The sequence below is a fragment of the Gordionus sp. m RMFG-2023 genome, chromosome 5, assembly GCF_954871325.1.
Source record: "Gordionus sp. m RMFG-2023 chromosome 5, tfGorSpeb1-WG-v2, whole genome shotgun sequence".
In the NCBI taxonomy this organism is placed as follows: domain Eukaryota; kingdom Metazoa; phylum Nematomorpha; class Gordioida; order Chordodea; family Parachordodidae; genus Gordionus; species Gordionus sp. m RMFG-2023.
In genome coordinates this window covers 19,986,357-20,003,058 of record NC_088779.1, presented here as the reverse complement: position 1 = coordinate 20,003,058, position 16,702 = coordinate 19,986,357, and the positions used below count along the sequence as shown (strand labels likewise).

General features: G+C 24.4%; 1 protein-coding gene across 1 annotated transcript in view; it reads left to right on the top strand.

Annotated features, from left to right (window-relative positions):
• Nucleotides 1-2,053: 2,053 nt before the first annotated feature.
• LOC135929318 (ribosome production factor 1-like) overlaps nucleotides 2,054-16,702 on the top strand; it is a 19,640-nt gene continuing 4,991 nt past the window's right edge. The window contains exons 1-7 of the mRNA XM_065465852.1: nucleotides 2,054-2,152; nucleotides 2,199-2,234; nucleotides 2,275-2,349; nucleotides 2,392-2,484; nucleotides 3,429-3,582; nucleotides 8,457-8,539; nucleotides 13,188-13,366. Of these exons, the coding sequence (XP_065321924.1) occupies nucleotides 2,069-2,152; nucleotides 2,199-2,234; nucleotides 2,275-2,349; nucleotides 2,392-2,484; nucleotides 3,429-3,582; nucleotides 8,457-8,539; nucleotides 13,188-13,366 (704 nt within the window). The 5' untranslated portion in view covers nucleotides 2,054-2,068. The remainder of the gene's footprint in view (nucleotides 2,153-2,198; nucleotides 2,235-2,274; nucleotides 2,350-2,391; nucleotides 2,485-3,428; nucleotides 3,583-8,456; nucleotides 8,540-13,187; nucleotides 13,367-16,702) is intronic.

Below are 16,702 nucleotides of genomic sequence, written 5' to 3'. Positions count from 1 at the left end.
ACTTGATTTAATTTATATTAAAAAATGAACACTTATTTAATAATAAATTAATTATCATTTCATAATATAGATTTTCTTCACTGTATGAAGACAGTAACATTTTGGCAGCCATGATAACCCTAAATTTAAACTTAATTGGCCTTATATTAATCTGCCACAAAATATGATGGTAAAAGAAAGATTAGTTGCCCATTTGGAAAATATGCTGGAACAACCATATGCGGATACCTCAAATGATTCTATGGATGACATTGATGCTTTTTTTGGGAAAAATACTGTACATAATGCTTGTTCCGTTAAAAAATTTTTTTATTCAAATGATGATTCGAATATTTTTAATACTTATATTAATTTAAAAAAAATATTTATTGAATATAATACACCTTTGCCATCAAGCGCTCCTGTCGAGCGCGCTAAACATGTTCTAAATGAAAGATGCGGATGTTTAAATGATGATAATTTAGAAAACATTTTATTATTAAAAGCTAATTTTAATTATAAATAAATATATTATAATTGTTATATTTATTATTCAATTACAATAAATTTCTACCATATTTAATTTATTTTTATATTAGTTAATTTGCATCGGTTATATTATAATATTATTCAATTACAATAAATTTATAACATATATTAGTTAATTTTGCATCGGTCAGAAATTTCCTTCAGAAATTTAAATAGGAAAAAAGATCGTGCGCGATCTTTTTTTAAAAAAAAGGTCGATCCTGGATTTCGATCCTCTTTTTTGAAAAGATCGTGATCGGGATTCGATCGTTTTAAAAAGATCGGTTAACAAGCCTGGTCAAATGATACAAAAAATACTTTTAATTCAAAATATATTATTAAAAAAAGCCCTAAAAATGTTGTCAAGAGTATTATATAATCAAGCTCAAACTGAAACTATAATACTAATTGATTAGATTTATCATATTATAATAAAGAAATAATAGAATAGATATTTATTTTTCTTTTGGTGAAACATTGCTAAGTTTACAAATAACATTGAACTGGATGTTTTAATTATATTAAAGAAAGTCAAAATACATTATAAAGGCTTAATTATTAGTTATTACACTTCCATTTATTATAAATACTCTTCTTTTGAAAATTAAACTAATATAATAGTAATATTAAAAAATAAATGCCTAATTATTATATATAAATAACAAAACCAAGATTAACTCTTCATCAAATATTTTATTAATGATACTGTATCTAATAATTCATTTTTTTTATAAAGAATCTGTATCTAGATTCTATTTCTGTAGGACCTGCTCAACTCAGGAATGTAATAAATTAAATTTAAACATGTTGACATTAAGATTATCAAATAAAAAAAATTTAAAAGAATTACTTGTAAATGTCTCTTTAAGTTCGAGGATGATATTTTGGAAGATGATATTATCTTCTTACAGAGACGGCATTTGGTGCTGATCATATTATAAGAGTTGCTTTGATCCAGTTCACATAAAGTAAAATACTTACGTAATTTCAAAAATGGTAAAAGATTCTCATTCTCACTTATATCTGCTGTTACATCAATAGTAGAAGCAATAGTCTTCTAAATCTATAATGGACATTTACATTTACCTATTAAAATAAATATTAATATATTATTATAAATTTATATTAAATAACTTGTAAGAGCTCTAAATCTCGTAAAATTTAGGAAATGAATAAATATATCTATAAAATAAATGGTGGAATGGAAGTTGATAAAATATGAAGATAGATATTTTATTTTAAAATAATATTTTAATTTAATTTTCATAATTTTTATTTAATTTATTGCTTTTTAAGTAAAAAATTAATTTTTAAAAAGATCGGGATCGAATTTTAAACAAAATGATCTCGATCTCGATCCTCAATTTAAGTCAGAATCATAAATCTCGTAAAATTGACAAATTTGCGATCGAATCCAGGATCGTCGATCTTTTGATTCGATCTTTCAACAACTCTGATATGACATAACATAGGCAAGTAAAATCCTGACACTTCCATTTGATCTATAAGTGTCAGATCTTAGTGTTGTCAGGTTTCCATTTTTTAAATTTGTATCATTAAAATGCTAGAAAAAAAACCAATATCTGAAATTAAGAATAAAATTAAGAGACGTGAAATATTCTTAAAGACACAAAAGCAGCAGAATGTAAATGATTCCTTTTAAAACATATAAATTAATGTATTTTATTTAGCGACAAAATAAAAAAAGGAAAGAAAAAAATCAAGAAGTTTATTATAAATATTTAATGATACTAATATAAATTTTAGACTTCCGAAAAGGGTGTTACACATACCATTGAAAGCTTAAGGGAGCCAGATGAAACTTTCGTTAATGAAACTAATGTAAAAGTTGTTTTGTATATCTATAAGTCAGTTATTTTATAGGCTTTGGAGATTGTAAACAATGAGTTTGAACAATACTTCCAGCAATCAGTAAAACCAAACATTGCCATTACATCAAGCTATCATCCTTATAAAGTTTATTTTTATTTAAATGATAAGGATTCGTATTAATTACTTATATTTCCAGAACAACTTAAAAAATTATGTTTTTTTATTTTTTGAACAAATTGTACATATCTCATTTCATTCTTTCAGAAGCAAATAAAGTTAAAAAAAAATTCTTTTTTGAAGTAATATCTTGATAAAAATAAGACATCTATAAAGGAAATTAATGGCAAGACTCATTTCCAAGATAATAGAAAACGTTTTTTTTTGAAAATATGTCTGATACTCAGATTATGAACTGTCAAAATTCTCTAAGTGCAAAAATATATCTTTTGAAAATAAGCAATTTCTAAACATTAAACCCCATTACAATATAAAATGCATTCCTGCTATCCTCAAAGTGATGATGAGAGTTACTGTTAAAAAAAGGAATATTAATATATTTATTGAATAATCATAATATTATTAATAAGTAATAACATAAAAATTACAATTATATTTATTTAAATTTTTTAAAAAAAGTAATGTCAATGTAACCACATCATTATTTAGGATAACAAGAAATCTAATAACATTATTTGAGTAATCCTTATTATAGCCCAGGATTTAAATTTTTAAATATGATTTCATTGCATTTTGTCAAATAAATTTATATATTTTTAAATTCTTGAAGATTTTTTTCAATAAAAAAAATATAAAGTTTTTTATATTGAAATAAATTTGAGCTGGGTCTGGTGGATGAATAATTTTTATTTCTGGTTTGGACTTTTCGGGACAAAAAAAAAGAATTTGTTTGTGATTGGGCTTAACAGGACATATTTTTTTAAAAAAGAATTGGGACAAGCTGGGCTCAAAAAATTAGGACTGATATGCAGATCACTAATCTTTACACTTCTAGTTTATACAAATAAACATAATACTTTTTTCCATTAATCATATATAAATTTATAAATTTCTTTTAAAAATTGTTTCAGAAAACGAATAAATTTTGCAGAGATTTAGAAACTATTATCCCAAACTCAAAGTATTACATCAGGAAAAAAACTAACTTATCGATACTTCTTCCAAAAGCAATTGAAAAGGGCTTCACTGACCTTGTATTTGTTAATGAAGATAAAAAAATACCAAGTATAATTTTAATATGGTTGCAATATTTTTGACAATATGCCAATTTTTTATGCATAAACATTTTGGAATATTGATCATTACAACTTGCTATAAAAAAATTATTTTAAGGAAGCTTTTAGAATTGGACAATTTAAAATTTGTTCAAAATTGGTTTATAATCCAAAATATAGGCTGATTATGTTTGCTGTTACTAGAGAACTGCACGGGCTGTCCATAGCCTGACCTGGCCTGATCCGAGTCTTGGGCTCAGGTTGGGTTCAGACATTAAAAAAATATTTTTCCAACCCAAAACACAACCCGACCCAAAAAAAATATTAACATAAATATTCTAAATAATCATTATAATTTATGTCAATTATAAAACCATATCATTTTCTATTTATCAAATATTATCTTTAAATTTCAATCTAAATAACATGTCATTTTCAAATATTATTTTATAGTTTAGATAACAACCATATACCAAACTAGGGGTGTACCGATACCACTTATTAGGCCGATCCGATATTAAATTGATATCAGCCAATTACTGGTCCGATATCATATCTAATTTTGTATTCTGTAAAGATAACAATGGTTTTTATTTTTAATATACTTTTTATTAGTATAACATCAATAATTTAACAATACCATAACTTATGTCATTTATATATATTATAATGATCAGTTATAGTTTATATTCAATTCAATTGCAATTCTAAAAGTATATAAAATATTTTTATTGTTAAATCACTTTTATATAATAAGTAGTAACATTAATCTATATACATAATAAGTAATAAGCAAATATATTATGAAATTTGAAATAAATATTTATAATGATTAACATCAATATATCGAAGATTTCTTTTTAGAAATACCAAAATTTCCAATTTATCAGAGGTCAGCTTTGCAGCGATGGTAACTGTCAATATCACCAGCTTCATTAAAAACAGATTCTAAAGAGATTATATCACACTTTTATAAACAGAATGCACAAAAAAATAACAATATGGCAGAATATGATAACCGATATTTTAAAATGGGTGACATATCGGCCCATCCAATAAAATTATCGGTACATCCCTATACCAAACTATTTTATGTGATTATATTTTATTACACTGCATTGCATAGTTAACTATATTATTACATATTTTATTTTCATCATATTCTATCAAATTAAACAAAATATATTTTACTTATCTATTCAATTAAATAGCCTCATATTTTCATATTAAAAAAATTATTTCAATGGATGCCAAATTAAAAAAGTTGATGAAGAGAAGAGCAATGAATATGAAGTAAGGGAAAATGCCAATTGAAAATCTGTGGTCTGGAAAAAGTTTTCATTTATATATGATGAAAACTGAAATTTTTTATTAAATTATTTTAGGCAAAAATTAGCTAGAAGGCATAAAAGCATATTTACAATAGAGAGTAAAAAGAGTCAATTAACAATTGATAACCTTTGCTGATTCCAAAAAACTCAAAAGTTGTGCTAAATTATAAATAAAAGAGTGTACAAAGGTTCTCACCATGTTTTGTGGACGTGATTTGATGCAATTCATGGGGAAGGCTTGATTATTGCCAATATTTTGCCATAATTGGCTCAATATATGGAAATATTGATGTTAAAAGCATCATTCCAAATCTCACGATAATTTCTAGTAATTTAATATATACTGCTGATGGTATAGGCAATAAATTATCTGAAATATAACCCATATATGAAAAAGGGTCGATGTGCTGATAACGAATATATGAAAATATGGTTAAATTATTTATAATTTTTAGATTCGATTGTATTTTAACATTTTTATAATATTTTTTACAAATTAAATTAAATGCAACTTAATATATATCTTGATTAGATTATGGCCATCAAATAAACTTTTCAGGTGGCGATGAATAAATACACATAATTTTTTTTAGTTAGTATAATATTCAAACTCACTAAAAAATTTTTCGGGTCGGGTTGGACTAAAATATGTGTGCTTGGATCGGGCTCAGACAAAAAAGTTTTTTAAATTCGGGCTCAGGCTGCGAATAAATAACTTTGCAGACCTTTAGCCATTACCAACCCTTCCTTATAATATTTTTGATAACATTCATAAGTGTTATTACCATTCCAAGATGGTTATGTATTAAAAAAATCTCACAATCTTTACTAATTACCAGACCATTTAATTATCTGTAAAAGATCGGTGCGGCTCTAAATTTTAATATCACATATTTAGTGTTACATCATCATTATATTATTATAAGTGTAGTTGTTTTTAACATTCTGACAATTGTCATTTTTATCATAAAGTATAAATTACAATCTATTATAGTTATATCTTTTTAAAGCAATATATTTGATCTTTTTTTGAATTATATAGATTTTTAATACTAATTTTAAGAGATAATTAATGATAGGTTTATTTTAAATTACTATTAAGCAACAATTATATTGATAGTCTCCAGAGTTGGGCAGGTCCTCCAGAAAAAGAATCTAGATACAGATTCTTTATAAAAAAATGAATCTTAGATACAGATACTAGTATCTTTTTCAAAATATCAAAAAGATACAAGATAAAAGATACTTGTATCTTTTACTAAATTAGAGTATCTTAAATACAAGATACTTTTAAATTATAAATACTAATTAAATTAGAATAGTTTATAAAATACAGTTTTTATTATTTACTTGTGAAGAACATAGCATACACATATAAGAATGAATATTTGCAATAATTAATAAAATATTTATTAATAAATTAATTATAATAACCAGGGATTTTAATATTAGTTTTTGCCCATTAATAGCTTAAACAGGGAAGGGAGAGTAGTATATTTAATGGGAGTTGAAAATTTGCAAATAAGAAAAAAAAATTAAATCAAATGATTTATTAGAATGTGCAGGTTATTTTCGTGTTGTTTTAAATATAGCTTATCTTTAATAAGTATTTATCATTACTTATTTGTGATTTTTATGTATTATTTAAATTAGTTTATTTTCTAATATGACTTATTAATTCTTGCGTTTGTAATATTATATATATAAATATCATTTAAATCTCTTTTCAAATTTATTTTATATATTTCTTGCAAAATCATTAATTATATATAAAAAATATCATAATAATGTACAACTTTATATTATAATTATTATTAAAAAAATATACATAAAAATGGGTTATTGATTTTATTTATAAAAATAAATGATTTTATATATAATTTTTTTTTAAATTTTATAACATTTTATTTTTGTTAAAGAATCCATTTTATATCCGATCAAATTTTATAATATTGGCGGATAACCGATATTTTAAAATTGGTGAAACCGGCCCGATCCGATCCGATAAAAAAATCGGCACATCCCTAATATATTTTATATATAATTATTTTAGCAAGTTCTTATTAGAGAAAATATTTAAGCTACAATTGATATATAAAAATATTAGATAATTTTAAAAGACTCTTAATAAAATAATTATAATAAGGTAGAATTTAACTTTATTAGTTACTTTTATTTATTTATGATATAAGTAAAATTACATTACAGTATTTATTTACAAAATTAAATCAATTTAAAATGCATTAAAGAAAATTATTATGTTTAATTAATTAATAAATATTCTGCCATATTGTTATTTTTTTTTGCGCATTCTGTTTATAAAGGTGTGCGAGATTCTCTTCAGAATCTGTTTTTAGTGAAGCTGGTGATATTGACAGTTATTATCGCTGCAAGCTGACCTCTGATAAATTGGAAATATTGGTATTTCTAAAAAAAAATCTTCGTTAATATTTATTTCAAATTTCATAATAATTGTTTATTTACTTATTATGTATATAGATTAATGTTATTATTTATTATATAAAAGTGATTTAATAATAAAAATATTTTATATACTTTAAGAATTGCAATTTAATTGAATATAAACTATAACTCATTATAATATATTTAAATGACATAAGTTATGGAGTATATTAAAAATTAAAAGTATTGGTGTCTTTAGAGAATACAAAATTAGATATGATATCGGATCGGTAATCGGCAGATATCAATTTAATATCGGGAATATCGGATCGGCCTCCAAAAAGTGGTATCGACACACTCAAAAAAAATATATATCCAAAATGATTTTAATTTGTAATCAACCATCTTCTATAAAAAATTTTAATAACAATTATCTAAGAGGGACTTAAGTATAGGTATTATTATGTTGATAATTATAAAATAAATATAATTTACTTTAATATGTTTAACAAAGTTTGTAAAGGAGTTTGTTGAACCTTTAATAACTTTTTTACTTGTGCAATTTTGACATTCAGCTTGTACCTTGTTCTTTTTCACATGAATTACTTTATAAAATTTTCCATCTAGAATTTTAAGATTCGGATTTGATTCAGGAGAACCCATCTCCATAATTTCATCTTCACTACTATGATTGTTAAACATTTTACAAATTAAAAAATATTACATATAAAATATATCCTTCTCTTATTTAGTTTTGGTGTTGTTATTTTAATCTATCTATCTTTGTGACCTATAACATTTCCAACTAATTTTGGTCATCAATATATTTAAAATATAGCGGGAAAAAATAAAGAAAATAATACAAGATAGAAAATAAAGTTACATTGTGTGATATGTAAATGTTTTAAACAAGAATATTAAAAAGAATCTGTATCTTTTTAAAGAAAATGAAAAGGATACAAGATTCTTTTCAAAATAAAGGATCTTAGATACAGATACTAGTATCTTATTAAAAATGTCAATAAGATACTGATTACAAGATACAAAAGGATCTTGTATCTTGGATCTTAGATACAATTATTTGCGGTACTGCCCAACTCTGATAGTCTCTCAGAATCATAACATTATAAAAGGTTGAAATATTATTTAGGTTCATTGATGATATGCCATCTACCAAATGGTCCAACAACTTTATACAAAATATTAAATTTCAAGTTATCTTTTGCATTCAAGGTATATAATTTTATTCATTCAGACTATTTTTAGCTTTTAAATTGACTTATATTATCACTTTGATATTAAGTAGATTTTTAGAAAACTAAGGTTTATAAACTTCAAATTTATCAGGCACTAATGATATTTTAATATCATAACATTTCATATAAACTCTAAGTTTTATATCTAATAAGAATTTCATCATACAGCATTTGCCATTATCTTCAAACAGAATTATTATTATGAGAGCACAAAATATGTAAACAACTGTTTTTATATTAAAAAATATCATTACCACTATTTTTACCATTTTTTTAAATAAAATATTCAATGAATCTAAATTTATAGTATAAAGCAATAGGGGTTAGTCAAAACCATTTTATTTATCATTTATTTAATAAAAATCAGCTGTATAAAATATAAAAAATTCAAAATAAATTTATTAGCCTAAAATAATCTTGTTCATCAATGGTATGGCATAAAAATAATCGATATGATCTTAAAAAAATAATTAATATTTATTTAATACTTAAGGATTATATATAAATTATTTAGGGCTGTGCCGATCCACTTATTTTCACAAATCCGATCCGATATTTTCCTATACTGGTTCAAAACCGATCCGATATTTATATTGATTTTTCACTACCCCCATTTGAACCAATTGTAATTAAGAAATCAATATTTTTTATGCAAAAAAATCGAATTATGTATTTAATTAAATTTTTTTTTATTTCCACAATTTAAACTAATTTAAAAAAAATTATATTATAATAGGTAAAAAAAATAATATAATAATGTAAAATAAATATGCATAACATAAAATAACAAAAAAAAAGTAAAAAGATCGGATCGGTTTTTACATGTATCGGCCCGATTCGATATTTTTCTAAATATCGGCGCCGATCCGATAATATCGGCACAGCCCTAATATTTTTGTCTTAATAATTAATTGATGCCATAGCTAAGAAAGAATTTATATATTCCTACAATTAAATAGAAATTTTCTTTTTTTATCATTCGCTTAAAAACATATTTGTAAAAATAAAAAGTAAATATTCATCAATTAAATATGTTCTTCTTTCCAAGTTCCAGCTAATTTTTCACATGCGATTTACATTTTTTATTAATATTTTTTATATCAATTTCATTTTTGTGTTTTCAAAAGTGACACCATATTGGTCTTTTTAGAAAATAGAGTTACTTGTTATCATTCTTTCAAACCTTCATTAACATGATTAAACGTCTTGCCCATAATGTTGAAGAATCAACAGAGCTATCCTAAAGTATTCCTTATTTCCATCTAATTTGACTTTTAAAATGAAGGAATTTACAATATAAGGAGCTCTCTACATCTTTCTGGGCGAGCTGCACGTACTCGTATGCATAACAGTCCAGAGACTGTTATTTAAACGTCTGTAACCTGAGTTTTAGGGAAGGGGACCAAACAGCCTACACTACACCTAATTTCTTTGAGGGGAGGGGGGGGGTTATGGACATTAAGTTAAATTGTAATATAATATATATCCAGTTTGATATTTAATTATGTAAAATAATGAAAACTTTTTATCCATTGTGGTCTAGTCAATGGAAAATATGGTTTGAGGAATTCATTGGTGTTGAAATATCTCCTTTTTATCTTGAGTAGTTTTTTTATTGTTATTTACTATTATGAATTGTTTTATATTTATGTTTAGTTCGTTTACATCTTTTGTTATCTTATACAACCATAACGTTTTGTATTTGCTGTATTGTTTCCCTTTAAACAAGTGTAACTACTTGATTGAATTGTAAACCAAATTTTGGTTGTATTTAAGAATTATATGCACAAGGAATTGAATCCTCTTTTTTAATGTTTTATATTAATAGGAGTTTGATTAGAGATTTCTCATAATTTCGTATTTGATATAATGATACCGTTGATAATTCTTAGACAATTGTTTATAGAGCATTGTAACCTATTAGTTTTATTTATTTCCCATATGTCTTCTCCATAAGTAATATAAAGATATGGAATTGAATGTAAATAATCTAGTTTCCATGTGCATTATATATTTTCATTTTTATTTCATCTTTACGGCTTTCCTACTATCTTTACCTTATTACTATTGTAATATCAATAGTCGGTGCACTAGGTGGGGAAGACGGTTTTATTAAAATCAATGTTTAGGCCAACCATATTTCTTAGGGATTTGAGTATTTTCATCAAATTCTTTGTATCCTCGGTGTTTAGATAACTAAATTGTTAGCTTAAGATATAATTCTGGTATCTAAGTGCCTGATATTATTTGAACCTATTAGGACTAGATTAGCCACAGTGAGTCTCTTTAATCACTATTTATTACCAGATTGATTATCAGTAATGATAGGGTACAACCCTGTTTTACTCCTTTCTTTATTCTGAAAGAGGGGGTATATTATTGTTTATGTTAAAATGAGCATACATGCTATCATAAGGATTTTTCAATATATGTATTAAATTATTATGACTTAGCAGGCGATGGAATGATTCTGATAAACCTTCCTTAAAATGTTTTCAAAATTCCTCTACGGTTCAGTGTTCCACCATATTTAAATAGGCAACTATTTTTAGTGATTGATCGAATTGTTTTTAAACCTCCGGCGTTTGTAAATTTAAGATTTCTCCGTGTTGAATCGTCGATTGTTTTGTTAGAAAACCCCCATATATTTATCACGGTTATCTTTGCTATAAGCCTTTTGTGATCCGATAAGTTTATATTTGTTAATGCTTTAACATCATTGAACTGGTGGATATTGGAGATGAAAAGGTCATTTGGGATTCCTGGCGAGATCTCACGAAAGTAAATGTGTTGATTTTGCGGTGGCCAGAGGTATTTTCGATATTAAAGTTTTATTTCGACAGAAGTCCAGAATTTTCTTGCTATCATCACAGTTTGGTTGTTATAGGGTAGCACTCGATAACATTGCTAATGTATTCAGCTCTTTCGCGATTTTGGTATTTAAGTCTCCTAATATTTTTGTATTGTATCTATTCAGGAGAGTGAATTATATTTATTATTGCATCAATGAAATTAATCTCTCTCTCTGCTTTTGGGTGGGGCGGGCGTAAATCTTTACTATTGTGGGTATTTAAGAAGAGAAATCCACATCTTTCGAGATGGGTGTGAATTTGATTTAAAAAATTTGTATTCGTTTATTTATAAGAAATGCAATACCTAACCAGTTGTTGGAAGTAGTATTCGATTCGAGTTAATTATAATATAATCTTGCAGGTGGCTGTGTTATTCCCTTGAGAATTGAGTTTCCCAGATTCCAATAATGTTTACCCTTTCCGCCGATAACATCATTAGAAAAACAGTTAATTTATTTTTCATTCCATTTATATTCAGGGACGCCATTCAACTTAACTATAAAACTATTATTGAGTTGCAATAGAGGATAATGCTAACCCTTAAAACCAGGAATGCGAACCCGGCAAAATTTTTGCCCGGTTTCGGTTCGGTTTAAGGTATAAAATAAATAGGTGGGTTCGGTTCAGGAAAATATTTTCAAACCCGGGTTTGGTTCTGGTTTCAGCTCAGCTTTAAGAATTTTTGAATTGATAAAAAAAATATATTTAAATCATAATTAAAAAACTAGACATAAATTTGGTAAAAAAAATACATTTTTTATTTTATTTATAGGCAAAATATAGTTAAAAATATTAAAGTTTACAAAAAGTGCCTTACATCTTTGTTTAACAATTTTTAAGTTAAGAATTCTTTAAATTAACAATATCCAATATTATAATTTTTACTTGACTTGTTCACTTACATTTTCCTAAAAATAAATAGCGTAAATGAATTTAATTGTTTAAAATTTATTAACACTCCAATAGGAATCTTTGAGAATAAATTTTAAAAATGGCTTAATGAATTAAGTTGTTTAAAATTTATTAACACTTCACTTTATTGGAAATTTGTAAATATTATAAAATCTCAATTAAATTATTAAAATTTGTAACCTGTGGCTTAAATGATAATCGATTCTATATTTTTAGTTTTATTTGAAAAAAAGGAAAAATATAAATTGGGATGAAAATTTTTATTATATTTTTCACTTGTTCAAATTTTATATTTAAAATATATTTTTTTAATTTTATTATATTACACCTTAAAAAACATTTAATTCATCATAATATTATGTAATACGCTAACTGGTGAGAAAAAATTGGATAATGAAGTAGTGATTTATCTAGCTACAATTTTTAAAAATAAATATAAGAGGTGTTTGAGTTATTATTTTAAAAATCGCTTTTAACTCTTGTGCTATAAATAATAATATTTATTTTTTATTAAAATTTTAATTGATATAATTTCATGTCCTAAAAAAAGAATTAATTTTAGAATGTTGTTTTCCATTTATTACACTTTTTTATATTCTTTTTCTAAAATTTGTTTTTATATCTTTTTAGATGAGTACCTAGATTGTGGGCTGTATTATTTGTAAAATAAAATATAATAAATTTGTCCAATATGAAGATTAAAAGCTATTTCATTTAAAATATAAAGGTGATATGGCTATGATTAGCTTTAGGATTATCAAATTGGACAGGTGCTTAGGTTGATATTAAAATTCATATCACATATTGAATAAAATAATTTTTTAATTTAAATGAAATCTAATTCTTATTTTTATATTGTAGAAAAATAGTCGGAAATACCCAGAACAACCGGAGGTAGTTTTGAACAATTTTACGACAACGCTCGGCCATACTATAGGCAAAATGTTTGCCGTGTTATTCCCCCAAACGCCGGATTTTGTTCATAGAAGGCTCGTCACATTTCATAACCAAAGAGATTATATCTTTTTTCGACACCACAGGTATCTTTTTATAATTAATCGGAATTTATCTCCTTAAGGCCCGAATTCACTCTCTCCCCGAAATCTGATCAGATTGGACCACATATGGACCCTCATAGTCGCCTGATTATAATAGGGTTTTAATTATAGATGTGCCAGAATTGAATTCTATATCGGACTCGCTGAATCCTTAAAACTGAGCCAGACGATTCTTTGACCTTAATGTCAAATCACTCATATCCCACCCCTTTTGATTTCAATAAAAATTTATGTGAAGGTTATGTTATAAAAATCATATTTCCTGAATTAATTGATTTTACAAAAAAATCTGGCTAATAAATTGAAAGTAGGACTATTTTTAAATGATTTTGTAACCAAGGATCGACGTTTGAATATTATAAAAATATTAATATTTATATCTTTCTAAATACATTAATAACCCAAAATTTGGTGGTCATACTAAAATAATTATTTTTATTTACCAAAATCGAAAGAGTAAAAAATCAGTTATAATAGAAAATATTAACGATATGAGCTTCGGATATTGTAGGTTGTATTCCATTTCGAATCAATAATTTAGTCAAATCGTCATCAAAAGCCCATTACGGCGTTCAAAATATTTGAACAGCTTTTAAATCTTAGGATAAATTATAAAAATTTATTGATGATATTAGTTAACCTACCTATCACAAGTACAAATGAGGGGTCATTTTTTACATTCAAAAAATTAAATGAAAAATAACCTAAAATCCACTTCTACCCAATCAAGAATTAATGGCCTATCCTTATAAATATATTCCGAGATATCATTCTCAACTATGAAGATGTTTTATAAGAAATGGCTAAAGGTCCTATGAGAATTTTAACAAATGGGATAATTCATATCACAGTATAATTCATACAACATTCATTATACAAACAATCATTCATAAGGCAGGATATAAAATATTATAATTATGATTCTAATAATAATGTTAGACAGTTACGACATATACATATTATATTTATAAACATTAAAAACATGTCTAAATAACGAATATACTAATTCATAATATATAAATAATATATCATATATTCATAAATATAATTTCTACATTACTAAAAGAATTATATTGAAAATTCTAAACTTTTAATCTTTTTTTACCCAGTATATATTTTTTTATTTATTTTTATATGCAATACTTTTTTGATTTAATTCTATTCTTTATGCCATGTATATTTTACGCTATGCAATTTATATTTTTTTGTAATTCTCAGTATTACTCCTTACCAGTAAAGTCACATTATTATAATTAATACAATAAAAAAAATTCCGAGATTTTACAAAAAAACATATCGAGTGATATATTAGAACAATTTCCCAGCCAAGCTATTATAAAAATCGGGGTGATTTAAATCGAATGATTTTTATTTGCTAACTATAAAATAAACTGAATAAAAAAATATAGAGATCGGTTTACTTAGATACCTAACAATGACAGATTATTTTAGAATTTAATAATTTGTATGAAAAATACTAATGGTACTAGTAATCATAACTAATGTTGCGTAATGAGCTAATTTTAGCCTATATAAAAAGGCTTTGCCGAGATTTTAGGTGAAAAAATCGGCTATACCTAATTAGGCTTAGCCTAAAAATCGGCTAAACTAAATTAGTAGAAAATTATGCATCCGCTAATCGTCCGTCAGCGTTCCTTAAGATATGCCTAGTATTAATTATTATTTATTTTTAGTAAAATAATTTATTTATTTATAATTAATGTTAAATTTTATTATTATCAATAAATAAACTATATTTAATATTTTTTATTTAAATTATTATATTATATTATGAAATGAAAATATATTTATTAATTTTGTTTTTTTAATATTAAAAAATGATATGCTGTTATTGTCATATTATTTTTACAATTTATTAGTGATTTTCACGCCCAAAATTTTAAGCAAAAAATATTTTTTGAAATTCAAAAGGATTTTTGAACATATTTTGATTTGATGAATTTTAAATCTTCTTTGTAAATAAATCTTTTTTGAGGAATTCTTTTGTGAATTTTATTATAAATTTTAATGATACACTTTTAATGTGACAATTGTCATATTCATTATTTTTTAGGATTTTTGAAATTTTTTGACATAAAAGGATAAAAATATAATTTATATTGTAAAGATGTTAAATAATAAATTCAATGAAGATGTTCCTTGGAAAAATGACAATTATCATAATTGGTATTTTTAAACATATTAAATTTTTTGACGCTAATGGCCAGATTATATGTATTTTTAACATGTTAAATTAAAATTTCAATTAAGATATACCATATAAAAGTGACAATTGCCATAATCGTTATTTCTAAAGTTTTTTGAATTTTTTTGACGCAAATGGGTAAAAATATATATATTGTAAACATGTTAAATTAAAATTTCATGAAGATGTACCATAGAAAAGTGACTCATAATCATTATTTTAAGAGTTTTTTAAATTTTTTTGATGTACATGGGAAAAAATATAGATTGTTTACATGTTAAATTGAAAACTTTAGTGATGATGTACCATAGATAAGTGACAATTATCATAATCGTTATTTTTAGAGTTTTTTAAATTTTTTTTAACGCAAATGGGCTAAAATAAGTATCTAACATGTTTAAATAAAACTTCAGTGAAGATGTACCCTAGATAAATGACAATTGTCATTTGAATTTTTTTGACGCAAATGGGTAAAAATATAGATTGTAAACATGTTAAATTATAAATTTAGTGATGATATACCATAGAGAAGTGACAATTCTCATAATCGATATTATTAAAGTTTTTAAAATTTTTATGACGTAAATGGGCTAAAATAATTATTGTTAACATAAAACTTCATTAAAGATATACCCTAAATAAGTGACAATTCTCATAATCGTTATTTTTAAACATTTCCAATATTTTTTTAGAAATCATTTAAAAAAGGTATTGTTTTAAATTTTATTGAAATAATTCAGAAAAGTGCCAATTATCACAATCTTCGTTTTTTAACCTTCTTATTTTTTTGAGAAAGGTGTTGGTACCATTTGGCAAAACAAGAAAACAAATGTAAATTTTCATGCTCATAATGGTCCCTTTTATCCAGCTTAAAATTTGATAAAAATATGCAAAGTGATTACTAAAGAGGGTTGTAACTCATGTTAAATTCTAAACTTTTATGATATGGATTCACAATCTTATACCTTTAATTAATTAATTTAATTCCACATCTATTAAAATGTAAAACCCTACATTCACAGTTAGCCAAAATTTTATATACTCACAGAGAAATCGTTCTGAGTCTTAATTCAGGATAAGATTTTTATGAAAAGAACTTAAAACCCTTATAA